This window comes from Erithacus rubecula, assembly GCF_903797595.1.
Source record: "Erithacus rubecula genome assembly, chromosome: 4".
Lineage (NCBI taxonomy): Eukaryota > Metazoa > Chordata > Aves > Passeriformes > Muscicapidae > Erithacus > Erithacus rubecula.
In genome coordinates this window covers 49,703,445-49,731,016 of record NC_136686.1, presented here as the reverse complement: position 1 = coordinate 49,731,016, position 27,572 = coordinate 49,703,445, and the positions used below count along the sequence as shown (strand labels likewise).

General features: G+C 37.8%; 1 protein-coding gene across 5 annotated transcripts; it reads left to right on the top strand.

Annotated features, from left to right (window-relative positions):
- Positions 1–12,214: 12,214 nt before the first annotated feature.
- On the top strand, positions 12,215–26,061 carry ZNF800 (zinc finger protein 800). 5 transcript variants are annotated; one of them, XM_079303704.1, is made up of 6 exons: positions 12,215–12,349; positions 12,925–13,035; positions 15,230–15,325; positions 18,704–18,847; positions 21,212–22,967; positions 24,359–26,061. In XM_079303704.1, exons 2-6 carry the CDS (start codon positions 12,975–12,977, stop codon positions 24,366–24,368), a joined length of 2,067 nt encoding a protein of 688 aa, XP_079159830.1. In that variant the 5' UTR covers positions 12,215–12,349; positions 12,925–12,974; the 3' UTR covers positions 24,369–26,061. The 5 variants fall into 5 exon arrangements, with proteins under 5 accessions (XP_079159830.1, XP_079159829.1, XP_079159828.1 ...); XM_079303703.1 differs by having other exon boundaries at positions 12,230–12,603; positions 12,928–13,035; XM_079303702.1 differs by having other exon boundaries at positions 12,230–12,603.
- Positions 26,062–27,572: the final 1,511 nt, after the last annotated feature.

The following is a 27,572-nucleotide window of genomic DNA, read 5'->3' as shown; positions in this document are numbered from 1 at the left end:
CAAAAGGAGGACCAGGATGGGTTGACAGTGATAAATGGGTTTTTCTCTTCTGTTCTCCCTATACCAAGTAATTTCTGACATACTCTTTATTGTTTTTTTCCCCACCTCCAATTGTTTCAGATCTCTATCTGAAAAATAACAGATACCACACTTTGAGACAGCTGTTATATATTTATAATTACAGTATTTTTTACCTCATGTGCATGTTATTATACTTGTCACAATTTTATTTGGTTGTTTTTACTGAACAGACCTTCAGCATTTTGAGACCTCTGTGGATTCCTTTGCAGTCAGTTTTATGTCTGTCTATCATGCATAATACTTCATCATCTGAAAATTTTGTTCTTTCACAATTCCCTAATTTTCTATATGATTATGACTATTTTACACGTTAAATATTCTAACTCAGATTCTTAGGGGTATCTCCTCTCATAGCTTCTTCTCATTGTAAAATCTATTTAACTTTATTACTATTTTTATATCTTATGTATAACATTGGAAGTTATTCAGGCACCTTGGATAAGGATATCTATGAAAAACATATTAAACAGATGACAGGTATCTTATTTCCTTCAGAAATCTCTAACAGATGGTAAAGCATGACTCCCAAACAGAAGTTCTGCTGGTTGTCTGTCAGTACATTGCATTTATCTACTTGTATAATATTTAATTAAATAGAATGACAACTGATTGAACAGATAAATCAGATTTATGAGCTAGCAGCATTCAGAATCTTTCTTGGAGCCTGTTTGAAGCTTGGTGTAACATTATTTAATTGTCCAGACCACTGGGACTAAAAGGCTGAATTAAACCACAGGTTGAATGTTTCAATGCTACTGCTCAGCAATTTCATGTTTGAATTTCTTTACAACTCTGGGCTGATAACCATCTTGTCCTTGTTACTTAGGATGGTTAATTTAAGTGGTTCATTCTAAGCACTTTTTTTGTTAATATTTAAATTGAGACAGTTCCTCGAATTAATCACTCATAAAGAGGGGTGCTTTGAATTGATGTGACCTTCTCTTCACTAGAAACTGATGCAAAGAATTAGTTTAGCTTTTTCTGATATTGTTTATGTTTGTTGAATACACTTTTCTGTGAAGTGATCACACCTTCAGCATGATAGAGATTCTTCACCTTGTTTTTCCGTCCTCTTTTGGACATGACTACATTTTTTAAAAAGTTATTTCTGTATTTTAGTGTCTTTCTTTGTAGTTGAATCACAGCAATGCTATTTTGGTTTCAAATGCTTTTAATGCTTTTGTTGTCTTCCCAGTAGAGGGTATTTATTGGCATTTGGCATAAAACGTGTTTTTATAATGTCCAAGCCAATGTAAACTTTTAAAAACTTCCTTCAAATTTTTCTTTTCTTCTAAAAATTAGACTGTTACTGTTAGAGAAGTCTTGTCTCATTTTCACCATAGCCTTTACAATCTCAAGATGGGCTATTCGTTCCTGATTGCTGGAAATCTCAACAGTATGACAGCAGATAATTGAAGATTGTCATTATTATAATTTTTGACCTCACTAATTTCTTCCTCAGTTTGTGGTAATTGTCACCATTCTGGTAATATGACAGACTGCAGCACTAATATTGTACTTCTTCTTGAGTATACAATTCACAGAGGTTCATGTACACACATACTCTTAGCATCCTTATCTAATTCCTCAGCATTTTTTTTAAATTACTAATGCCAGCATGCTGCCCACACAGTGTCCATTCTTACCCGAGTGCAGAATTTCACATTCCCAAATGTGAAATATGCCTAGTGCCAAGAGGATAGAGCCAGGCCCTTCTCAATGGTGCCAAGCAATAAAACAGGCAATAGGAAGGAACTGATGCACAAGAAGTTCCACCTGAACATGAGGAACAACTTACATACTGTGTGGGTGACTGGCCATTGGAGCAGGTTGCCCAGAGAGGCTGTGGAGCTTCCCTCACTGGAAATATTCAAGAATTGTCTGGACATAATCCTGTGTTGTTAAGCTGCTTGATAAGCAGCTTGAGCAGGGAGGTTGCACCAGATGAACCACTGTGGTCCCTTCCAACATGATCTATTCCATGATTCTGTGGTTCTTTTTATGGTTTGTTTTTTGAATTAATCAAAATAATTTTCAATTCTCATGCTGGCCTTCTGAATGCTTGCAGATCCTTCAACTTGAAATCATCTATAAATTGAACAAGCACACCCAGTTATAAATAAACATATTTAATAGTATTCAACCATGACAGAATCTTAAAATGCTTTTCTAGTTTGATAGCAAACCATTGATAAATTCTCTTTGCACGTGATTTTCTAATCACATTAGCTTGCCGATGAATGAGAATCCCACATAAGGAAACATCAAAACCCTTCCTGAAATCCTGCTAGATTCTATTTCTCGGTTTCTTGAGGTCTATTACTCATTAAGAAGGAAATTAGGTGACCTGTTAAGATTAGTACTTGGAAGGTATAAGTCGGCTTTTACATATGCCCTTTCTCTTCTAAATGCTTAATAATAGTGTCTTTCACTACTTACTTCATTATTTGGGGGGACCAAAGGTAAACTCTCAGGTTTGTTAAATTCTTCTTCGTCTTTTTCCTCTTTTTAAAAATATAAACAGTGAGTTTACCCTACTCCAATACTTATAATACAGAAAGAGTAAGCATAGATAATGAATTAATAGAATCCAGCCATTCTTTTGCTGTGCAAATAGCCCAGGGCTGCCACAATCCTCTAAGGGCTGCTGCTTATTCCTTTGCACATAACAAACTGAACTCACTAGCTGTCTGTGCTACGTAGTCTATGCGACAGCAAAAACTGTAAGACAAAAATGTTTACCAGACTAGTGATAAGACCAAATTCAGACAGTTTTCAGAACCATTTTCTAATATCTATACTGCTCAATACTGTATGATTACTAACTCTGCAGTAGTTCAAGGAGAAATGTTATAAGCAGAATTAATTTACCTGAGAGGCAGCTGGCATGGTGCTTGGACAATATTTTGAGTGGCCAATTAAATATCACATACTAAATTAGCTTGAAGGAAATAATAAAAAAGCTTGCCAAGCTGATGAATGAAAAATGATGATCTGCTCACCAACTTTTTTTTTAACACATTAAAAATACAATTAGTAGAAGTTGCAGCATAAGAAGTTTGAACAAGAGTCATGATTGACAAAATGGCCTGTGCCAAAACATCCTCTGCCAACCTCAGTCCAGTTCAGTTTCATTAGAAAAAATTTCATTCACTGCAGTAGTGTTAAAATGTGGAAGAGAAAGTCAGTAGGTCAGCACCAGCACAGATCAGTCCTGCTCATGACAGGGATTGATTCTCTGTTTGAGGTTTGATTCCTTGGGACTATTTGTCATTGCCATCCATATTCAACTTGAATGGAGGTTGCTGAAATGTATTGACACCAATATAACTACTCTCTTTTATTGCTGAATAGTATTTATGGGAATATACTGAATAATATACTGAATAATAAACTGAATACTATTTATGTAATCATCTATTAATCTTCTGATCCCTAATATTTTAGACATATCTTTCTTATGCATTTGTGAATTTTGAACACTGAAATAGGAGTAGTCTTGTGTCACAATCTTGTCTGTCACATTTGCTGCACATTTTCTTTTACCCAGAATTGTGTTGTGCTTTGTATCTCCCAGTTTGTACCTTTAGTTAATTGCATTGTGCATTGGACTTCTCATTTGTACATTTAGGTTACTGTCATTGACTTTATTTTGATGAATGTGTCCTTTACTTTGGACTTATAATCCAAATTAGGTATGTCATGTTCTGTCATCCAAGAAGCAAATCTAATTTGCAGTGCAAATGTACACTGCATTTAGCTTTAATGTAGTGGCAATCAACAGGCTATCTATCTCTTTTTGCTTTTCTACAGGTTTTGCCTCCCTTCCTAAGGATGCAAAATTTACTCTGTTGCACATTCTGTCAGTGAAAATCTTGCAATAAGCTTTTGAATCTTTTTGAAAATTTCAACTAATTTTGACAATGCTCAAGGTCTCAGTGTTACAACATTCCCACAAACTGAGTAGAGCCAGGCAGAGTGTAGAAACCCAATCAGTCTCCCACTGAGGGCAGAGCTGCACCAGGATTCATTTACATGGATATTCTCTGCCTTAGACAATGTAGACTAGCTCACTAGCTGCCTATCACCAGTTTTCTTTAGGTCATGAACCCTTCATTTTTCTTTCAGTTCACTCTGTAATTTATCATCTGTAGTCCTTCTTTATATGAGGCAGTAATTTTATTCTGATTGGGTTGATTGTACATGGCATTTCTACAAATACTTTTCTTGGTACTTTTGACAGTATTATTTCTGGAATGCAGCTTGCCTTTTTTTTGTGTGTTTTTTTGTTTGTTTGGTCTTTTGGTTTTTGTTTTCATGGCTTGTCCTCAGAGATCTTAAAATATTTGCATATGTTCCTTGATGTTGAGTAATATCATGCAAGTTTGCTGCTGGAATCATCCCAAAATTTGAAAGATTCCTATTGCCCTGCAATATAGCACTTGTTTTACATACAGACACATATATAAAAGAGCTTAGAAAAATAGTTGCTTCCTTTTGAATTGAAATCTTTTTATTTCTGGATTTTTAAAGCATTTTCACTCTGATTACACCCACTACCTGCATGTTTATATTTACACTTCTTTGCTTTTACTACAAAACCTAAGAGAGATAATCGCTTTGCGAGTCATAGAACCCCGAGAAGCCTGGCTTAATGAATTCTACTGCTTGTTCTTTTTTGACTTCCTACTTCTACCTCCCCTTTTCTGCCATGCTTCTTGCTGTCAGTCTTGCCTCCATTACTTTGAAGCCACTGCACCTTACTGCATCCTTTCATTCTGAATCTTTCCTGTGCCTTCTTTCTCCGCTTTTCTCATGAATCTCTGTCATTCTCCCTTTCCTGGTCTAAGCCTCCTTCCAGATGTATTTCCCTCACTCTCCCATTTCTCTCACTTACCTCTCTCATTCTACTGCTTCCCATCCCTCCCCATGCTATACCCACACAACTGTGTATGGACATACACCACATATGTACAGAAAGAGAAACACAAGTCCTTGTCCACTTTTCTGCAGGACTTTTCCCTCACCAGCACATTTTGAGATAAGTTTAGGAACATGGTACTCTACATTTTCCTCTGAAAGACTTAGAAATTTTTACATTTTCTCTTTACATCCCTCTCTTCTGTCCTTAACAGTTTAGATCCTTTGCCACTGCCCACTTAAGAAAGAGACAACTGGCAGCATTTTATTTTAAACTTCACTAGATTCACAATTGGGAATAGGTTTCAAATACATTATTTGGTAGAGAACATAATCACCTTGTGACTCAGCATGATAGACCTGGTCTGCATTTGGCCTCAGTTTGTTTATCCAGATGAATTGTCCCTCATTTCCTAGTGCACAACACAAAGCCTTAGAATATATATGCTTCAATTAAATGATTTCTGAAAGCATGAAGCTCATTTTGTTGCATATCTGTATGTGTTTTGTATTAATCAGATTAATCAGGGATGAGAACATGAATTAAATTAACTTTATGTTCGCTCTACAGGAAGAGTGTACAGGAAAAAAAATCACTGGACTGGAAGAAAACTGAATGTGGTAAGAAGATGTAAATTCATTATATAATACTGTCAGCAAGTCCTTCATTTTTCCTAATATATTTTACTAGATTAATTCTTTTGTTAACTGAACTTTCTGTCCTGTGAGAAGCATATATTTTTCTTTCCTTTTCCCCAGCTAAGAAGGTAAGAAAAAGGCAAGAATATTTACACAGAATAATGCCTTTTTAAAGGAAAGATATGCAAGATAAATTATTTTAAAGTGGCAAGATATGCAGTACTTGTTAGTGAATGATGAGGAGGAAAGAAGAATATTTGAACTTCTTGGCTAGTTGAAGCTGAGTTCTCAACAGCACAAGTGTCCAAATCCCACTTAAAACACCCAAACTATATCTTCAATTCAGTTAGACCTTTTCTTCCCTGTCGGTTGTAGGACAGGGTTACTGACTGTACTGATCTGATGATGCAGAATGTCTTCTTGGGGCATTACAATGGCCACTTCTTGTCACCTCAGTTGTTTCCAGCTGCACAGACTTTTTCTCAAAAAGAGGATTTGCTCCATATGCTCTTAAACTCCTCTGCCAAAACCCACTGTCAGAAGGTGCAGCACTGAAATGGGTAGGCTGGATTCCAGCCCCCAAGAAGCCCTGCTGATGACTGAACCAGCAGCTCATACTTCCCACAGAACTGCTGAATACTTTTAGGCCAGAAAATTTTTCCTGCCTCTCTGTGAAGCTGTGTCACTGTGCAACCAGAAATCAAAGCTGAAGGGTGTAAAGGGAAAACAACAGAATAGGTTGAATCCATGATCAAATGATGACAAGGACCTTCAGGGGAGAGATGCAATGCAAATTGTTCTCCTTGCTAAACTTTACAGTCATGCACCAGAAAGCACAGAAGGGAATTAGACCTCATGAGAAGTCTAATTAATTATGAGTTTTAATAACTTTGTAAGTAAATGAATTATGGGTAAGATGATACACATAGCAGGTTTTTTTTTTTATCCCAAAAGAGTAATGAAGCTTTATGTTAATTGGGGAACAGAGCATGAAGATACAGCTCCTTGTTAGATTGGAATACACATTGACTAAGATTCAGAATTATTCTAGCCCAGGGATTTTCTGTAAGATACTGTCAAGACTAAGGTATAAGAATAGTATAAACATTGCAATTATGCAAATGTGGATTTGATGCAAATATAACTGAATTTAATTTTAAGATTTCAGCAAAAGCATGAAGCATGTAAGTATGCACAGTTTAAATACCATGAGCAAGTTGCATCAGATTATAAAATCATATCATGACAACCAGCTCATATAATTTAATTTCTAGTACATAGAAAACTTTTAATGTACTTTTTTGAGGTGACTGATACAGGAAAAAGCAACATAGAATTGTCTCACTGTTATCTGAAAGTTAACATATCTGTGCTCTAAAGACTAGTTTATTAATTTCCCATTAATGCATCTTTGGATAGAAATAAATAAACAACATTGGGAGTTGCAACCAGATCTCAATATTGTTTTTCCCCTTACACAAGTTAAGCTCACTCTCAATAAAATCAGCCTTTGTTAACTTCTCTACAGTCCCCCAGCTCTTGAATTCCTGATTTAACTGTGGCTTGTGCTAAAAATGGGTCTCTAACTTGCAGTTTAGGATTTTGAAATCAAGGTATTCTACTTTCTTGGCAAGTGTTCTACCCATTTGGCCATCATGGTCAGAGACTAACAAAGGAATCTTAATGTGCCCAAATCATAGAATCGTAGAATATGCTGAGTTGGAAGGGACCCATCAGGTCGAATGAGTCTGAATCCTGTCTCTGCATAGGACACCCTAAGGATCACACCATCTGCCTGAGAGTGGTGGTCAAGTACTTCTTGAAATCTGACAGTCTTGATATCGTGACCACTCCCCTAGAGACCCTGTTCTGTGAGCCTGACCACTCTCTTGGTGAAAAACTTTCCTGATATCCAACCTAAATCTCCAACTCAACTTCATGCCATTCTCTAAAGTTCTGTCCACTACTCACAAGAGTGAAGAGATCAGGGTCTCCCACTGATGTGTTCCACTTCCCCTTGTGAGGTTGTTGGAGACCATAAGGAGGACTCCCCTCAGTTTCCCCCAGGCTGAAAAGACCAAGAGATCTCAACAGCTCCTCTTGTGGCTTCCCTCCCAGAACCTTCACCATCCTCGTGGCCCCTCTTGATGCTCTCTGATAACTCAGCATCCTCTTTAAAATGTGATGCCCAAAACTGCATACAGCACTCAAGCTGAGGCTGTCCCAGTGCAGAGCAGAGCAGGACAATCCCCTCCATTGCCTGGTTGGAGATGCTGTTCCTGGTGTCCCCAGGACACAGCTGGCCCCCCTGGCTGCCAGGGCACTGCTGGCTCATCCAACTCACATCAACCAGGACCCTCCAGGTCCCTTTCTGTGGCGCTGCTCTCCTGTTCCCCAGCCCATACACACAACTGGAATTGTCCTGTCTCAGGTGCACATTCCAGCACTTGTGCATGTTAAATTTCATACTGTTGGTGATTGTCCATCTCTCTAATGCATTGAGGTCTCTCTGCAGGGTCTCTCTGCCCTTCAAGGAGTCTGCATTTCTCTCAGGTTTCTATGTTTAAAATTTGTTTAAATGCAGTTTCTGAATATACAGTTTTCATGAGATGGTTTCAGCAAGGCAATTGTATGAAGCCACATCTGTAAACAAAGAGTGATATATTAAGGAATGCTGGAATATCTGCATTTGCAGTGAAACACTTTAGGACCATGATTTGTGATACTTCTTGATTAGCACATATTACATGTGAGATCCTTCAGGGTTAATGCAACTTTCACCTCTGCAAAAAATGAACTCTGGTCAGTGCAGCATCACAGCATTAACTTACTCCAACTTAAAATTATTTTCTCCTAGGAAAAATTACTGTTAAGCCAGGTGCTTCATCCAAAATGCATCTCAAATACAGAAAAAATGTTAGTGGTCATAGCATATGAGGAAAAGTTTAGTAATCAAATCTTACAGCTCTTATATGTACAAACAGATGGCAAGGCATCTCAGCAGGTGTTACTACCAGCCCTTTGGCAAGACAAAACCTCTCAGTGGATACTAAACCTACTATCACAGCTGTTTGAGATAACGCTTCAATATCCTCTACCAAAAATATACTTTCCCTGCTAGAATACTTCATATATTTTGGAAGCACAATCCAGTAACTAAGAGAAATTGTTCTGAATTTTTCATTTTTCAAAGCCATACTCAAAACAGAGAAACAATTAAAAAATAATTTGATCATCAAGTTGTAACAGAAGCCTTAGTTCAAAAATTCTCACTGGCTCCTCTAGAAGAATGAATAAATAAAGATTCTGCTTCAAACTCTGCTTTTTATGTTGAGAACATTAGCCAGGGAATGAAAGCTAAACTCAAACCCTCTCCCCTAATAATATATTTTATGCCTAGAATTTACATGAAATGGATCAAAATATTTTCATCCTTACCTCTGTTATATGCAAATGCATCCTCTACATTTTACACTGTATTTGCTTTCACTGTGAATTTCCATGTTCCCTGGATACAAGCTAATTATTGATTGTATGAAGGATTATGTATCATTCTAGAAATCTTTTTCATTTTCATTGAGTCTTATCTATATAAGACAAAAGGCAAGTTATTATAAGTCTCAATTATTCTTCATATTTTACAGAGAATATTTTATTTTCAAAGTCACACAACATCATGTGTTTGTTCTTTTTTTTACACAATGAAATCAAATTGGATCTGGGTTCCAGTTCAACCTCTTGGATGAACAACTGCAGCAGTGTGTTGTGAAGTGGGCTTCACCAGAATCTTCGCAACCCTTACCCAAATTTCTCTTATTCAATGGCCAGCTACTGGCTGAAAGGACTTCATTCTGCCTTAACCCTCCTGAAGGCACCTTCTGGTGGGTCACTACCTGGTCTGTGCTGGCAGCTTTTATCAGTCCCAGAGAAGCTTTGCACATGACTGTGTGACTGGCCAAAATTTGAGTGTGGTTGGTCGCTCATGTTACTAATTAGTTACATTGTAAACTACGTGCAGAGTTAAACAGCAGTATACAGACCAGGGTCTTCCACCCACAATCAGGTTATAAGGTTAGCTAAATTCCTAAGATTTACACATGCATGCAACAGTGCCCATTTAAGGTCTTCCTTTAGTGTAGAACACAAAAGTTATGAAATAGAATTTAAGACAGAATAAGAATTCAGTTGCTGTTTGGCATCTTCCAAAAATATGTATTTCCACCTCCTAAAAAAATACAGCAATAGAGAACTTGACTTTAGTTGGAATTTCTAAAATTGGAGAGGTGAAAGGCAGAAAGGCACATTTTTGTATAACCCATGTCATGGTCTTTTATGATGAAATGAATGGCATAAACCAGGGAGTGTGTGACATACTGGAGGACAGGGTTGATCTGGGAGGACAGCTTGAAAAGATGGAGAATGTCCTGACAAGACAAAGTCTTGCACCCAGGCCAAAAACCCCCAAGCAATAGTATAGGCTGAAGACTGACTAATGAGATAGCAGCTCTACAAAAGGAACCTGTGGGCGCCAGTTAAATAGTCAAATGAGGGTCAACAGTGCAAGTTTGGGGTAATTAGGACTGTGCCACACGAACGTCACAGCAGGTGAAGGGAGGTGATAATTCTCTAGTTGCCATTTGCAAGGCAACATCTGCAACACTGTGTCTAGTTAGGGCTCATAAGTACACAAGGGATACTTAGAAGATGAAAAGTATCCAGAAGGTAACTAACAAGGTTCCAGGGGTTGGAGCATGTGACAGGGAGAGACTAAAGGAACCCAGATTCTCTGTCTTGAAGATAACATTGAAAGGACATCATAATCCAAATGCTTCATTGAATGGGGGGTTGTTAAGGAGGAACTTTACACTTTCTTGAAAGTGAATAGGAAAAGGACAAGAAAGAAAGGCCATTGACATTGTCTGGATGCCAGTTTCCCTTCAAAGCTGCTCTATTCTCAACTGGACAAGAAAGGAAAAATATAATGAAATCTCATGAGTTAAGAATGTCACAGTCATGGGCAAAACAGACCCAGCTTTGAGAAATAAATTGAACACAATCAAAATCAAGAGTGGGATAATGGAAAGTAAAATGACTTTTAAAAGCATGTTTTCCCTACTTCTCCTTCCTTCCAGGGATTAACTTTACTCCCAAATCTTCACCTCCTCCCCAGCAGTGGTGCATGGGGACAGATGGTTACTGTTATGGTCAGTCCATCACATCATTTCTGCTGCTGCTTCCTTAGGGAGGGGAGTCCTTCCCAGAGGGTGCAGTTTTTAATGAACTGCTTCAGCATGGGTCCTTTTCAACAGAGGGACGATCCTTCAGGAACAAACTGTTCCAGCATGAGTTCCCCATGGGATCACAAGTCCTACAAGCAAACCTGCTCTAGCATGGCCTCCTTTCTCCACAGGCCACAGATCCTGCCAGGAACCTGCTCCAGGATGAGCTTCCCACATGGTCACAGCCTCCTTTGCTCTGGTGTTGGCTCCTCCACGGGCTGCAGAGGAATCTCAGCCATGGTGTCTGGAGCACCTCCTCTCTCCCCATCTTCCTTCACTGACTCTGGTGTCTGCAGAGGTGTTTCTCTCACATATTCTCACTCCTCTCTTCTCTGGCCACAATTACTTCTATGCAGTAACTTTTATTTCTTAAACATGTCTTAAAAGAAGACACTATTGTGTACAAGTTGATGGTCACAGATGGTTAAGCTCTCTCCATGACTGATTTGAGAAAGTGTGAGACATCTTACTCTCGAATAGACTGTAATGTGACTTGGAATTCTGAAACCAGCAGACCTATCTCCATTAAGTGATGCTATTACAATCCAGAGCTTGACAGATTGTTTCTGTGTTAGCACCATCACTTAGCATTTTTCCTGTAATGATGTGCCTATTCCTGGCATTACCTTACACTTTTCTTCAACGGCAGAAGTTTTTCCTGAAGTGTACGAAGACCTAATCTTACCCCTTTCTTTGGCAAAAGCCAAGTATCGCCATTTCAACAACCCGAGGTGCCTACAGAAGGCACTAAGAGAGCAGGACTAAGCAGGACCCTGTGGGAAGTATCTGGAGCCACCGGCTGCCCTGCCGCTCACTGCACTGCACCGACGGTATTTGCCATAGGGAACGCAAAATTCTCTTTCAGAACACGAGTTTTTCCTCTAGGCGTTCAAATCATTAATCTATTCCTTGGCAGGTCTAGTAGGTTTAGTTCATTTTTTTTACACTGTAAGGGCGCAGACCGGGCTGAAAGCGGGCAGAAATGCCAGCTCCGGGGATGCTGGCGGCTCCCGCTCGTGTCTCCGGGCACCGGTGCCCTCAGGGCAGCGCTGCGCATCAGGGCGCGCGGGGCCTTTCTCCCCGCCGGGACAAAGACGGCGCCGGTTCCCGCCGCCGCTCCGCCCGCCGGCTCGGTCTGTAGCAGGCGCTGCGGCTCGGCCCGCCCGGGGCTCCTCCCGCGCCCCGCCGCAGCCCCGCGGGCCGGGCCGCCCCCGCCCCGTCCCGTCCCGCGGCCGCCGCCCGGCACCTGTGCGGCCGGCCCGGGAGCGGCGAGCGCGGCGCCTGCGCACTGGGCGGGCGCTCGCCGCCAGGACCGCAGTCACTTCCTGCCCCCGTGCCCATCCGGCTCCGGGGTCAGCGGCCGCCGCTCTGGCGGGACAGGGGCGAATAAAGTTTAATTCGGGGCGGGGGAAGCCGCCCGTCCTCTCCAGGTAGGGCCGGCCCGCGGCACCCGCCCGTCGCGCCCGCCCCGTCCCGGCTGCGCTGTCACCTGCGGCCGCGCGCCGCTCCCGCCCGGGCTGCGCGTGGCGGGCGGCGGGCGCGCCGCGCTCCGGCTCCGGCAGCGCCGCGGGAGCGCCGGCCCGGCGGCGGGAGCGCTGCGGCCCCGGCGGCCGGGAACGCGGCTTTCCCCTCGGGAGCCCTGAGACACCGTCCCGTCGGCGGGGCTGCGGGACGAGGCTGCGAGGTGCGGACGGAACGCGGCCGGGCCGCGCAGGGAGGGGGCGCGGGGCCGTGCGGCCGGGCCGGGCTCGGGGCAGGGCGGCGGCCGGGGGCTCTCCCGCCGGCCGGGGCGCAGGTGGCGGCGGGCGCAGCGGGGCCGCGCTCGCCGCGGCCGTTGCACAGCGCGTCGGGAGACCTGCCGAAAACAATGGGAACTTTCTCCTGCGCCAGGGGAGCCGCTGCCTCCGGCCTGCCCGGCCCTGCTGCCCGACGGAGGGGATGTGCGGGGATGGCGCGTTCCTGAGGCGCCGTGCTTCGGCAGTGACAGCTAATTTGCTTATTTTAGCAGAAACGAGCTGCTGGATGTAGAAGGAAAGTAGGTCGTGCGCACGGAAAATGCCTCTAAGGGACAAGTGCTGTCAGACTGACCACCATCACCATGGATGCTGCGAACCAGGTATAGTGGCCTGTGGTGCTTCGGCATTAAAATGCTCCTGCATTAAAAGCTCGCAGAAACTGTTGTGAGGGTTGCGAATGTGTGCCATTAGTGTGAGCTCTAGGTACAAAAAGTTTCTGAATTTTGTTTGGAAATGTATTTTTTGTATCCTTGAACTGTCGCCTTAAAATTATTTCAGGAAGACAATATTTTAGTTCCTGGGTGTGGGATGATCCTCAGGCCACCACATGGGCATTGTATGCAGTCAGCAGAGGAAGACAAGAAGTTATATCAAACAACTGACCATTTTGTTTCCAAAAAATGCAGTGTTCTCTGGTTTTTTTTTTGTAAAATGGTGTTTCTGGCAATCATTTGCATTTGTTGTTTATATTTTCACTCTGTATTCTTTGGTGAATTCTGTTGAAATTGAAGATCTTAGTCCCAGAGGAGGAAAACATGAAGTCCCAGAACAACTCTTAACATTCCATGCCTGAGTGATGCAGAAGATGCCATCAGTGGGAACTATAATGAATATTCTGAAGGTTCAACCAACCTATTAGATGCTTTTGAAAATATTCTGCTTAGTGTTATAATTGGTATTTTAAAGGCAATTTTGTTTCCTCTTGCCTTGTTGCAGAGTTTATTTGGATGCTTTCACTTTTGTTTTGAGAAGAAAGACATCATTTTGAGGAATTGAGTGATGAAAGTGTGGACATAGTGACTTTGATTATGCCCCTTTAAGGAAATGTAATTTGAGAGCAGCTATTGTTCAGTTAGTAGAAACATTTCTTGGTGTTCATGATGAAATGGTTTTGAGTTGTTCTAATGCTTTAAAAAAATGAAAATATTTTTCTTGCCTGACAAATGAGCAGTGATGTGTTAAGTCTGCTTCACCTGTGTTACTCCTCTTGATGTCAGTAGGTGTTGTACATGCATATTGGAGGCTTTATACAAACCAAAATGTTTCATTTTGAAGTGCAGGGAGTAGGCTAGTAGAATACAATATGTCATTGTGTTAGAGATCCCCAAATGATTAGCTGATTTGTCATGGTTGTTGTGTGTTTGTATGAATTATATATTATGGAACCAGCATAGTTGGGTGGAGTGTTCATTCTGTTGTCCTTTTGTACAGTGCTTTGTTTTCTAATGTTCTTTTCAGCTTTTTATAACCTTTTATCTTTTAGTTCAGTGTTCCTGTCAAAATTTGTTTATGTCTTTTGCACTTATTATCTCTTGATAGTTTTATACTATCAACAGGCCTTTATTAAAAACAGATTTCTTATAGATTTCAGTGCTTCATTTAGAAATTAAAACTTTAAAATGGGGTTAAAATCAAGCAAAATTGTTAAGGTGGGAGCCAGTTTATTAAGTGCCAGACTGGCTGTTTAATCAATAAGAAATATAAAAGAAAATTTCACTAATGATTTTGCAAACACATGTTTCAATAAGTGTTCTTATTCCTGTAAATTTGGGTTTCCCTCTGGGCAAAACTTAATTGCCATATCTATATACAGCAGTGAAGTGCTATTAATTTTCATGTGTATAAATACTGCATATTGGAATGGCTAAGCATTAATATAAGATTAATATATATTTTAGTTCCAATAGCTTATTATCTGGAATGAAACATCAGAAATAGAGTATTCCCTCAGCAGTTTATTTGAGCCTGAAGAGTTTATTGAATGTTATTTTTGTGGTTAAAATACTATGATAGTATTTTTTTAATATGCTATGCAGCTATGCTTGTGCTTTTTTCTTACCATTGCTACTTTCAATTTGGCTTCAATGTTTAAGTGCATACTGCAACATTGAAATCATCTAGTGAAGTATTTGGTAATGCTCTATACATGTCATTTGGTTTTAACAATGGGAGTAAAGTAGGTTGTTCTAGGGAATTACATTAATTGACATACATTTCTAGTGAGTTAATTCGGTTTTATAAATTTATATATTTCTGTGTTTGTTACACATAGCTTTGAATACACATTTTTTCAGTGATCAAAATGACAGCAAACTGTCAGAAGGCATCATGGCTGGAAAAGTCAGTGTTGACTGCTTTTTAGTTCAATATAAGTGAAAATTTTAGGGTAAGGCTACTTTTACTGTAGTCCTGACTGTTCTTTTTAGCTAGCTTACTGTATGTATGGAAAATTCCTGAATTACAGAAATCAGCTGAGTGTTTTCTAATAGCTTATTACCCTTTTATATATTTCAGTGCATCTGTTGGAACCTGGTGATCCTCCATTATTGCAGCAGCCTCTGCAAACATCAAAGTCTGGTATTCAACAAATCATCGAGTGTTTCCGATCAGGTAGGACACCATGCCTGACCCTTAAGAAGTTCATTGCCTTGTTAAAAGAGTTATGTTTATTTAATATGTTAAAATAACCAGCACCTGACTTTATGGGTATTTGCAAAATATTTGTAGATTTTTGGAATGGCCTGTTCCTTTCAATAAAGGTTTTCATAGAAAGTAATGAATATACAGGTCTAGCTGTATAGTTATCCTTCCAAAACCTTGGAAATTAAGTTTGTTGCTCTGCTTTATGTCATTTCTGCTGCTATTATCAATGAGTTTATCATAAAACTCCTGAGGTAAAGAGAATGCTTCCTCTTGAATGTCTTAAATTGCTTTTAAGGTGTTCCTTGATTGCGATGTATTACACCTCCCAAAATCAATGAGCAGCTAAGCATTTGGGGCAGTGTGCCAGGGAAAATTGAAACCTTCAGAGTTTTCAAGCTGTTTCTACGCTTCTGATGTGGCAAACCAAACATTTTATTTTCACAACTCTTGGTCTTTAGTGCTACTATCTATTTGTTTCTAGATTTTTTCACATAGAGCTTTTAAGTGTATGAAATGTGTCACATATTAAAAACAGTACTGCTGTGCAATGAGATGTGTGGCTGATCTGAGTCTTATGAAAGGGCACAGTATTTAAATTCTCCACTAGTGTTTCAATAACTTAATACAAAAACAGAATGTGAGATTATTCATTAGTAGTCTTTTTTTGGTTTGCTTGAGATTGCTTGAAGCCTCAGATATGTGTGAAAGGCTTCTTTTGCTTGACACAGATTAGAGTATCTACTAGTAATAGCACAAACTAGTTGCAGGTACTTTGTCACTGAGCTACTTCCAGATCATCCTTCCAGGCAGGTATTGAGTTAATAGCTTACTTTGATATCATCAGTCACCTGCATCAGGGTGATTGGGCAAAAGGCAAGAGGACTTTGAGACAAAGATTTTATCAACTAGTTTTGAACAAGCAACATTTCATTATGGAAAAAGAATGTTTGATTCTTGTGGTAAAGGAAAAGAAATTTTGGACAGAGTATTGTACATAACTGTTTAAGTGATTTTATTAAAGACTTCTGTCATTCAAAGCATTAAGACTAGAAAGTGAATTTGAACCTGTTTTTTTCTAAAAAAGAAACTGCTTGCAAAAGGCATACATATAGGTATTTCTGATAGGAAGGTATTTATTACTGGTATTCTGTACTGGTTTCTTATGACTTTGATGTTATTCATCAACATTTGCAAATTTTAGCAGAATTTGACATGGTATCAGCTGCATTCCAATCACAATATACAGTTAGATGTAACTACAAAATAGAGAAGACTTCAGTAAATCTTCTCCAAGGAGCTGGAGGCAGCATGTACTGGCAGAAAATTAACTTGTTGCCACAATCTGCCATTGGTGAAGAATAGGGAGATGATTTTGCATTCCTCTGCCTGTTGTGTCCACAAAGCCAGTGGATGTTTTAATTTTTTTTGCTGTTTCCAGAAGTTTCTGAATGTCTACAGTTAAATTCAAAAGAACCAATTATTTTTCTTTACTCCCACCTGTGAAAAGTTTCACAGTTGCGTAAGAATGATTTGAAGCCAGTGTGACTACCATGTCATATAATATGATCTCCAATATGTCATAAATCTTTTAATCTCATCCAGTAATTCTTAAATCCAGTAATTTGTATTAGAAAAAAACATTTCAGTCTTGAACAGGAGACTGAATACCAATGAAACAGGCGTGAGAATGAGGAACCTGTATGTCCCTTGATTGGGTAATAGTGAAGAATTTTTTTTTTTTTTTTTTTTTTTTTGAGACTGAGGTTTGTGGCTAGGGCATGCATGAACAGCATGGAATTTTATCTGCAGGAAGCATCTTCAGTTTTGTTCAGCTGCATTTTCTTTATATGCAGAAATCCATATGCTCGTTGGTGATATCTGAATAAAAAACTTGCATTTGGGGGAAACTCAGCAACAAAAATTGTACAATATCTAAATATTTGTCTAGTAATTCGTTTGTAAAAATGTAGGCCAAATGAAGGTGAGGTTAGTAACACTCAAAGAAAGAGCAGTGGATATGACGTGGGAAGGCACAGGAAGGGACAAAAACTCTGGGAGCCTCTGATGGTCAAGTTTGGATACCATTTTTAAGGTTGAAGAAGACACTGTGCTTAGCTGAAACTCATATTTAAAAAGCTTCTTAGTACTATTATTGCACCAAGAAATGATTTTTTTTTTTTATAAGGCCCATTTGTATTGAAGAACTGTTGGTTATTATGAAATTATTATTTGAAAGATTTTAATTTAGAAAATGGTTCTGAAGTGTGACTGATTTAGATCTTTGAAAGGAATTCTTAAGTGTGATGAGATGTCAGAACATTTGACCTTGTAATTCAGTCTGAAGAATGTCTTGCTGCTGCTGTTACATAGGTGTTTGATATTATTGACTCATGGTCCAGTTTTGTTATATTTTTGCTTGCTTGATTAATTTTGAGTGATTAAATTCAAAGAAAAAGATAGATAAATTAGCTAAATTTGGTTAGTGCTCTTTTCTAATTTGGAGTGCGTAAGCATAATTTTGTAATCTATTGCTAATTTTAGGCCTTTCATTCATAATTTTCATGAGATGAGAAATGAAGGAGTAAGTTTGAAGTGTATAAAAGTGACATGGGCTGGATACTTCAACAATGCTAGATCTAACTATCTTTGTATACACCCCAAAGTAGTCTGGAAAGCTGGCATATTTTATCATGCTATCTATGTTTTAATAGAAATCTTTCAGATTTAAGTTGTATGTATTTTCCTTTCATCAGGCTGAGAATATGCCTACATATCTCACCTAAAATTTCATCATCTTGGGCTAGGGTCAGATACCTACATAGTAACATTTCTTGACCTGTTAGTTTTTCTCTTTGATCTATTTTACCCTTTAGTTTTTTGCCTTACCAGGTGCTGTTCCTATGTGAAATAGCTGTATGTGTCATGTTTTCTTAGCACTGTAGGATAACCCTCAAGAAAAAATACTACAGGCTTCTTTACATGCTCTATGTGCTTGCTCTTTCCTATTGGGCAATTGTATTGCAACAACCAAATACCATAGTAAGAACTCTTTCCTAATGTTAGGTGTCAGTTTTTAATGTAATTCATTGCAATTCACTTTCTCTGTGAACTGTAATATTACATATGTAACATCCTTGAGGGGGCTTTTCATCATAATTTTGTCTTCATAATGAAATTTGGAGCATGCATCATAAACCTACAGTACAAATGATAAAGTAGCATTAGCAAAAGATAAAATGCTGTTATAATTATTCATGGTATAAAATATTTCCACTTTCATGGGATGGTGTGAATTAAGAGATGAACAGAAAACCTTCCTTAAGTGTAACATTTCTTTTATTACAGGAACGAAACAGCTGAAACATATCTTGTTAAAAGATGTGGACACCATTTTTGAGTGCAAATTGTGCCGGAGTCTCTTCAGAGGATTACCAAATTTAATCACTCATAAAAAGTTTTATTGTCCTCCAAGTCTGCAGATGGATGATAGTAAGTATTATTAACTTAAATGCTTAGTAAAGCTATGTGAAGTTGAAAAACTTATCTTTCTTTACCATTTACACAAACATACATTAAACAAAAACGCCATAAAAAAAAAAAAGAGGTGGATCTAAATTTCTCTAGTAACATATGTAGATCACTTCTATGTTATTGAAGGAACTACAGCAATGACTTTATATGAATTAACAACCAAGAGCCATGCCAATATTATAATTGGATAGCTAGTTTTATACATTTGCCACTCTTAATGCTTTCCATTCCTTCTTCCCCTCTTTCTTTCCCATCTGTACTTCATTGTGAAAGATACCAAAGGCATGTCAAAGGACTGAGAAACTAATCTCACAGAAAAGAGTGGCTCTAACAGAGTGTTTTGGTTTTAGTCCATCATAGCTCTGATGGACTTTGGCTGCTCCTGTGAAGTGACCTGGGTCAATATTCTTAATAATCTCCTCTGTTGAGGAAGCCCTTACAGTGCTTGTGTCATGGATGCAGTCTTTTGGTCTTAGTCAATATGAAACACAGACTAGAAGTTTACCCTTTTATTTAAGGATCTGTGCTTGAATAATGCTTTCTCTTTCACTTGCTTCACTTGACTGTTTGCTGCTCTAACATACCTTACATAATCATGCCTAACCCAATGTATTTGTTGTAGAAAATCAACTTTATTATTAAAAGAAGTAGCTTAAATGATTAGGAAAAAGCCAAGAAATATATTTTTAATGGAAAAATAAATTTGTTTTAGTCTCATTCCACTGACGACTTTTTGTTTATCTGAGTAAAGTTTATTAATTTGGAAATGTGTCAGCATTCAAAAATATTTGGTAAAGCTAATTATCTTGATCTTTTAACTAGATTAATATAGATGCAATGAGGAGTTTTCTTTCCTGATTAATGCCTTCCTGCCTCAATATTTCAAAAATTAGGAACAGAGATATACTTTGATTCTTTTCACACACAGTATCAGCTGAAGGGAAAATGTGAAAAGGCTGATACTGTCACCTTCCTTAACTGAGCTTGCTTGGACAGTAAAGAGTCACAGAGCTTCCCTGTGAGAAGGGGTGACTTGTAGCTTCAAAGCAAGGTTAGAAGTGCATGTGACTTTAGAGTTTCTAAGCAAAGCAAGATTACCCAGAGTAAAGACTTAATGTCCAGCTCCTGGCATTCTAGCCTTCATTTAACTTTCTGATTAACTTTTATATGTTAATATGAAATAACATGCAAGCAACATACAAATAAAATAACTTCTACTGTTAACTAAGAGAAGTGCAAATAAAAGGAGTAATACTACACACTCTGAATAAAACTGTATAAATACTTGTGCTTTATATAAAATTGAGTACAATTACTGAACTAAGTGGGAGATTTTTCAATAAATAAAGGATAGTGAACAAGAGGCAGGAATAAAAGTTCAACACACCATGGAGAGAAAAATCATGGTGCTCAGTATAGTCATTAAGTAGTCTTAAAAGATGGTATAGAATAGAAAGGACATTTTACTCTTGGTAAAAACTATGTAGATAGGCTTCTTTGAAACTGACTGTAGAGGCTGTTAAAAATTCTGTATTAAGAAATGGGTTTGGAGCAGCAAAACAGCCTATTGTTTGTACTGACACTTTCCATGTATTGCTGGGTATGTGGAAGGAGTAATACTGACTGTTTTTATAATTTGCTGTTACCAGGACTCACATCTTTAAAATTATCCACAATAATTTGAACTGTGTCATCTCACCTTTTTGCTGTATTACCCTGGCTTCCTAGTTGTGCCATTGCAGATGTTTTGAGTGTCACACTGGGAACTATAGCACTGAACTAATTTGGCATTTAAAAAGAGAATGTTGCTGAGACCTGTAAAATATGATCTACTTATATCTTCATGCAGTGTTCAGGTTACACAGATGTTTCATTCTTTGGTAAGGATTGTTCAGAATTCTCAGAGAAGAGCTTATTTCCAGAATTAGGTTCCTTTATTGAGAGTGCCTGTATCCCGCAGTAGGAAAATCGGTTTTTAATGATACTTCAGGCTTAGTTGCACACCTGCAGAACAAGCTCAGTTGAATGATGTTATTTTTGCCAATTGACACAGTTTTTTAAAGACCAGCTTAATTCCAGTCATAAAAATTTTTAGTTCAGGTGGCTTTCATATTAGCACGCAGGAGGGTTATTTCCGATGTTGGCTTTTAATAAAAAGGCAATTTGTGATGATTACTCAAAGCCTTTGAGTGTTCAGAGAGTACAAAAGAGGATTTGTGGAATTTTGAAGACAGAATTCAGGTAGTGGCTAAAATCTACTTTGAAATTTAAGTAAGTGGAAAATACCAAATGATTTTAAAAATACTTTTCCTCTTTTCACAGACCTCCCAGATACAAAAGATAAGCAGAGTCAAGCCATAAATGACCTTCTTGAAGCAATCTATCCAAGGGTAGATAAGCAAGAATATATAATTACTTTGGAACCTATAGAAACTAATCAAAATGCTGTATTTCAATATGTGTCAAGGACTGATAGCCCAGATGAGAACACAGAAAGTAGCCATACCTCCGATCAAGCTCCAGTACAGATACAGGAACCCAGCACTGAGCAACCCAAGACTGTTTCAGCTCCAGCCCCAGTCCCAGCTGGGGAGACTGTAGAATTACCTCCTGCTGATCCTGTTACAAACAAGGTGATATCTACTCCTGAAGAACAGCCGCCAGCAGTAAATCCTGACTTGGACTCTCTGGAGAATTCTGATTATGGCCACCAGTTGATTTGTTGCCTCTGTAGGAAGGAATTTCATTCAAGACGCAGTGTACGTCGGCACATTCGAAAAGTACACAAAAAAAAGATGGAAGAGCTAAAGAAGTACATAGAAACAAAAAAGAAACCAAACCAGTGCTCTGCTAAAGGACGAAATAAGAATGTTCTCGTAACGTTAGGTAGAAGTTGTCCTGTGTGTTACAAATCATTTGCCACAAAAGCCAATGTAAGGAGGCATTTTGATGAAGTTCATAGAGGATTAAGGAGGGATTCCATTACTCCTGATATAGCTACAAAACCTGGGCAACCTTTGTTCTTGGATACAGTTTCTGCTAAAAAATCTTTTAAGACCAGAAAACAAAAGTCGTCTTCAAAGGCTGAATACAATTTAAGTGCATGCAAATGCCTTCTGTGCAAGAGAAAATATAGTTCACAAATAATGCTGAAAAGGCATATGCAAATTGTTCACAAGATAACTCTTTCTGGGAAGAACTCTAAAAGAGAGAAAGGACCCAACAATACTACCAATGGCACAGAACTAAAAGTTGAACCAGCAGATTCTGTAGAACCTTCACCCCCTTCCATTGCGCTTTCTCCACAGAATGAATTAAAGGGAACAAATCATTCAAATGAGAGAAAGAACACACCATCAGCACAGAAAAATAAGGTCAAACAGGACCCTGAAAACCCTAAATCAACTTCTAAATCAACTACTAAATCAACCTGCAAATCAGCCACTAAATCAACCCCTAAATCAACCAATGCATCTGCTGCAGGTGGCCAGCAAAAAACCAGGAAGCCAAAACTCTCAGCTGGCTTTGACTTCAAGCAGCTTTACTGTAAACTCTGTAAGCGCCAGTTTACTTCCAAACAGAATTTAACAAAACACATTGAATTACACACAGACGGAAATAATATTTATGTTAAATACTACAGGTGTCCACTCTGCTCTTACGAAACGCGCCGCAAGCGTGATGTGATAAGACACATAACTGTGGTTCATAAAAAGTCACCCCGCTACCTGGGGAAAATAACTGCAAGTTTAGAAATAAGAGCAATAAAGAAGCCAATTGATCTTGTTCTAAATAAGGTGACAAAAAGAGGCTCTCAGAGGGATGAAACAAAACAGATTGGTTCAAAACAGGATGTCACCTCTAATTCTCCCAGTAAAAAGTATGAAGGAGCTGATGTTGGCATTGAAGTAAAAGTGACAAAAAACTTTTCTCTGCACCGATGCAATAAATGTGGGAAAGCATTTGCCAGAAAAGCTTTTCTAGAACATCATAAGAAAACCCACAAAGCAAATGTATCTCATTCACCTGAAGAAAGTAAAACCAAAGGCAGAAGTACAAGATCTAAAGCTGTTGTCTGGTGAGGAAAAAGAAAAAATGTTTTGTCTTTTTTTTTAAAAAAAAAAAAAAAACAAACAGTAATACCACTGCATTTCTTTTGCTGTTATTGATTTATTGCTGAAAACATATTTTCCCATAGATTTTATGGTTTAGTGGCTTAAATGCAAAAGTAGATGTCAAATTTGTTGGTTTGTTTTTTTTTTCTAGTGTTTTGGAAAAGAGTTAAAATTTAAATTTGTCATTGTAGAAAGGTGGAATGTAGATTAAACTGTACTAAGTCAACTCTTTAAACTGTCTTAAGGCATCTGTTGTAATCAAGCTAATACACATACATTTTTAAAATAGTAATTTTTTAAAATTAACAATAATTTTGTACGGTTTGAATAACTTAACTCATTTAATTAACTTTGCTGTGACCACTTGAAGAAGTACTAAAAGTACTAAAGTAAAAACTGATAACAGAAAAAATCTCTATGAATTTATTGGAATTAGCATTTGTGAATTTAAATTTTTGTTTTGTATTGCCTACACACTATCAACAAAAGTGCATACAACAGGTTTTAATAATATAATTTGGTTGCTTTGTCACTTTGATTTAAAATCATTTTGGGTTAGGTGCCTGCAAATTCATCAGATTTACAATTTCATTCATTTAATGCTTATTTATATAAGCCCAGGTTTGGAGACTTGTGATTATTCAGTTTTTTAAATTGTTCAAATCTTATCAAAGTTTTTGCTTTAAGCATTGATATGAATTGAAGTCTGGTCTAGAATTTTCTAAACTTCTAGTTATGTGGTACTCTGGGAATTTTTTACACTTGGAGGGGTTGTATTTGTAGTTATTCTGTTTGCCATAGTCTTCATGTTCAAGGTGGCCTATTTTTAGAGGACCTTTTAAAAAAGAAAATATTTGTGTGCAGTCACTTTGTATTTCAAAATGACCAACTGATGGCTGAAGGCTGGGGATTATGATGAAAAGTATGATGAAGGGATACTGTAGTGATAGTTGCAGGAGTTTTCAACATACTTATTCAGAATCACTTTTCCAGCATATTTGGTAACAAGAAAACTAAGTATATGTGCCTTGTTCTATATTTCAACTCTGAAATGCTATTTTCTGGGAGGTGATTTGATTTGAGTTCAACTTTCACAGTGAATAACCACCTAGTTATGTTAAATTGTGATGTGGTGCTTTTGTGACTTTCTAATAAATCCTGACCAAATTAGGCTGAACTTCAAAAATGAACTGAGTTGAACCCTGAATTATGCTGAATTCTAGAGGGAGAATGACTTCTGCATTTTGAATAAGAATTAAAAATTTAACTTGATAAATTATTTATGTTGTGTAGTTTAAAACAATTATGTGGGTAAACTCAAAGTATTAATTTATTCCCATTTCTCTTCAGATAGGTTCAAGTGATGTTCGGGAAGTTTGAAGTTCATTTGAATGAAAAAGACTTTAGTTTGTTGTTGGAACTGCTAATTCTTGATAATGGTACTATAAGGAGGAAATACCTTCATAAGCTGGTTTTTTTTTCATATTACATTAATAATCATTCTGACTGCTTGTAGGACAGTACCACTTCCCAGAACACTGAAGTAGCTGAAGTGAAATGCAGATGCTTCTAAATTAGCAGTTCTCTCTATGCAGTTGTAGTTTGACCCAGTATATAACAAACTTCCTGAAATTGAAAAAGAGAGACAAGGTAATGAACAGCAGCTGTGGAAGAAGGTGGTCTTTCCTCATTTAGGAAATCTTCAGGAAACTCATCGTGCATCCTGGTCCTCCCTGGTAGTGCTAATTGATGGACAGCTCAGACTTGGATGTGATATCCTACTTTGGTAAATGTTGTGTTATATACTGTTTTAAATTTATTCCAAATGAATGTATAAGAGCAAACAATGTAGTGTTAATGGCTGAATTCTACTAATTTTTAGTATTTGCCATAAATTCTGTTTGTTCATATTGACTAATTTCCCAGTTCAAGGACATTCTGAATTTCAGTGTGCTGAAGTTGCTTCAAAGACCTCCATTTTGTTTCCATATGTGGTTCAGAGGAAAACTTTGTAAACGTCTAGGAAGTTTACAAGAATATCCACATTCCTATATCCTTTAATTTTTTTAAAAAAATTTATACACAAGCACTTTAATGATAGTTGCAGTTTATTTTTTCAGTTTATTTTTGAAAGATCAACACACTAATGTTAATATGAAGGTAGTGAATATTTGCTGATGTATTATAGACAATCTGTGCACAACCACTTATAATGTTAGCTTATTTCATGAAATATTAATAAAAAGGGAGGATAGTTTGGGAGAAACTCAAAATATATTTTCTCTCAAAATTGTAAATGACCACTGTGGGTAGCACTTGACTTTGTGTAATTGGAAAATGTTTTAGATACCTTTTTTTAACCTTTTAATCAAGATTGTAGTAAAACAGTTGCATGCCTACCATTATGAAGTTCTTGGCAGGTTTCATGCAATCATGAGGTTTGTTTTGGGGTTTTTTTGTTGAGGGGGGTTTTTGTTTGTATATTTTTTATTTTTTACCTTTTAGAAAATATTTTGTTTAGTGATTTGTGTCAAATTGCTACAATTTGAAAGGTATTGTACATCAGAAGAAATGCCATGTTTTTTATATCGGTTCACTCCCTTACTTAGGGAGGTGCCTCGTGTTCATATATACTTTTTTTGTATAAAATATATCTAAATGTTGATCACAAGATCAGGAGTAAAAATGCTTTTATGGATAGAGAACTATTTGGCCTGTTAGTGCATTGCACTAAAAATACTGTGAATGGGAACTGAGATTGTAGCTTTGCTCAAAATGTTCTATATTGAATGTACATGCTTTTGTTTGGATAAATGTACTGTATTTGATGGAAAATAAAGCAGACTGGAAATGATTTCTAAGTGGGCATAAACAGAAAGATGCTGTGTTTGTAAACTTGGGATATCTGTCACTCCACAATTGAAAATTACATTGTTTGCATTTTGTAAAGTTTTATTTGTTGATTATTGAAGCTAGTTGTTTGTAATATTCTGTTGTAATAAATGTTTTTTGGATTTTTTTTAATTAAAATTTGGCACTTGTGGGGTGAACACTTCACACTGGTGGTCAACTTGCTGTATTTTTGGCAAATACTGCTCATACCAGCCTTTTGTTCCTTGTGAAGGAATCTCTTCCTTAACTGAGGAACTCCTGTTGTTACAAGAAGATAGTCTATGCTGAATATTTTTTTTACAAGAAAATAGGATTACCTAGTTTTCCATTGGAAATAACATTGATGGCTGCTGAAGGTTCCTTGCTTTCATGGTTGGATGTAAAAAGGAATTGCCATAACCATTGTTTATTCTTTTGTAAAAGAAGACATTAGGCTGTTAATGCAAGTTCATATGAAGTCATGTTCCTGAGTGCCTGCAGATTAATATTGGGAAATTGAAATGCAAACATGAGATAAATTGAGAAATGAAGTTATTCTATCTTTGTAGTTTCTGCTGTCTGTTCTGGGTAAGTGTGTAATCTGCATTTTGAAATATGTGAAGATGAAGTTACTCCTATATCAATGGCATGTTTTCTGCTCATCAGCACACTGGATATGAGTTTTTAGTTAACATGCAGTCTTGCATCATTAATAGGGCACATTGGTTTGGCTTGTTTCACTTAAACTAGCCAGAGAGAAATGTAGCCTCTTTGGTGGACCTTCAGAATTAGTGTTGAGTCTTGTTAAAAGAGTTTTTTTTTTTAGAGTGAATGTGAGACACTTTACAGAAAACTTTTGGGATTATCTAAATATTTTGTATGTAAGTCTGTTTTAGGTTTTTTGTTTTGTTTTGTTTTTTTGTTTTTTTTTTTTTTTGGTTTTTGTAGTGATATATGTCTTCTACTGCTAAGGCTTGAGAGGCTAACTTCAGGGACATGAACTCAATTTACCAACAAGGGAATCTCACTGATATGGTGCTACCAGACTTGCTGAAGTCTAGTATTGTGTGTGTCTCAGAATCATCTGTTTTTTTAAATTGTCTCTCAGCTGAGATTGTTGGTCTTCCTGGTTTTTTTTGTTTTGTTTTGGTTTTTTTTTCTTTGTTTTTAGAGTGGTTTCTGATTTTACGTTTTATGTGTCTATTCTGTCTGAAATGTTAGGTTTCTGTCTAAAATGTCAGAAATGTTAGGTTTGAGGTCCTTGTAGTGCTTGGTTTTTAGTTTCCTCCGTTTTGTAGGAGAATAAAGAAATCTTAATTGGTGCTCATTTACAACCATTAGTTTTTGATTGGATTCTCTTCAGATGAACTTAAATCCAATGCATGAAGGATTTGTGTAACTATTCAGGTGCTTGAAGTACTTAGAAAGCAAGGTCAGTTTTGAGTGGTGGCTGAAAGAGCTGTGGGCAGGTATTTTACATCATTTCCTTTTGCTGAATAGAGAAATACATCATTTGGTTAACCAAAGGCAGAGCAGTGTGGTGTTTGGAGCATGACGGGTAGAGAACAGACCCTCAATGATTTTACTAATGGAGAAACTGCAGTCTTTGTGCTAATGAGGAGACTTGCAAGAGGGACTGCTGGCTGGGTAAAAAGGTTCTCTGCTCATCTTGAAAAGGGCATCACAGGGTCCCTTTT

Bases quoted from the DNA above. Each gene is read 5' to 3' on its own strand.
- ZNF800 (XM_079303704.1), top strand. From the start codon at position 12,975: ATGCCTCTAAGGGACAAGTGCTGTCAGACTGACCACCATCACCATGGA. The intron at 15,326-18,703 runs GTAGGACACCAT...CTTTTATTACAG, and splicing joins CATCGAGTGTTTCCGATCAG to GAACGAAACAGCTGAAACAT. The intron at 18,848-21,211 runs GTAAGTATTATT...CTCTTTTCACAG, and splicing joins AAGTCTGCAGATGGATGATA to ACCTCCCAGATACAAAAGAT.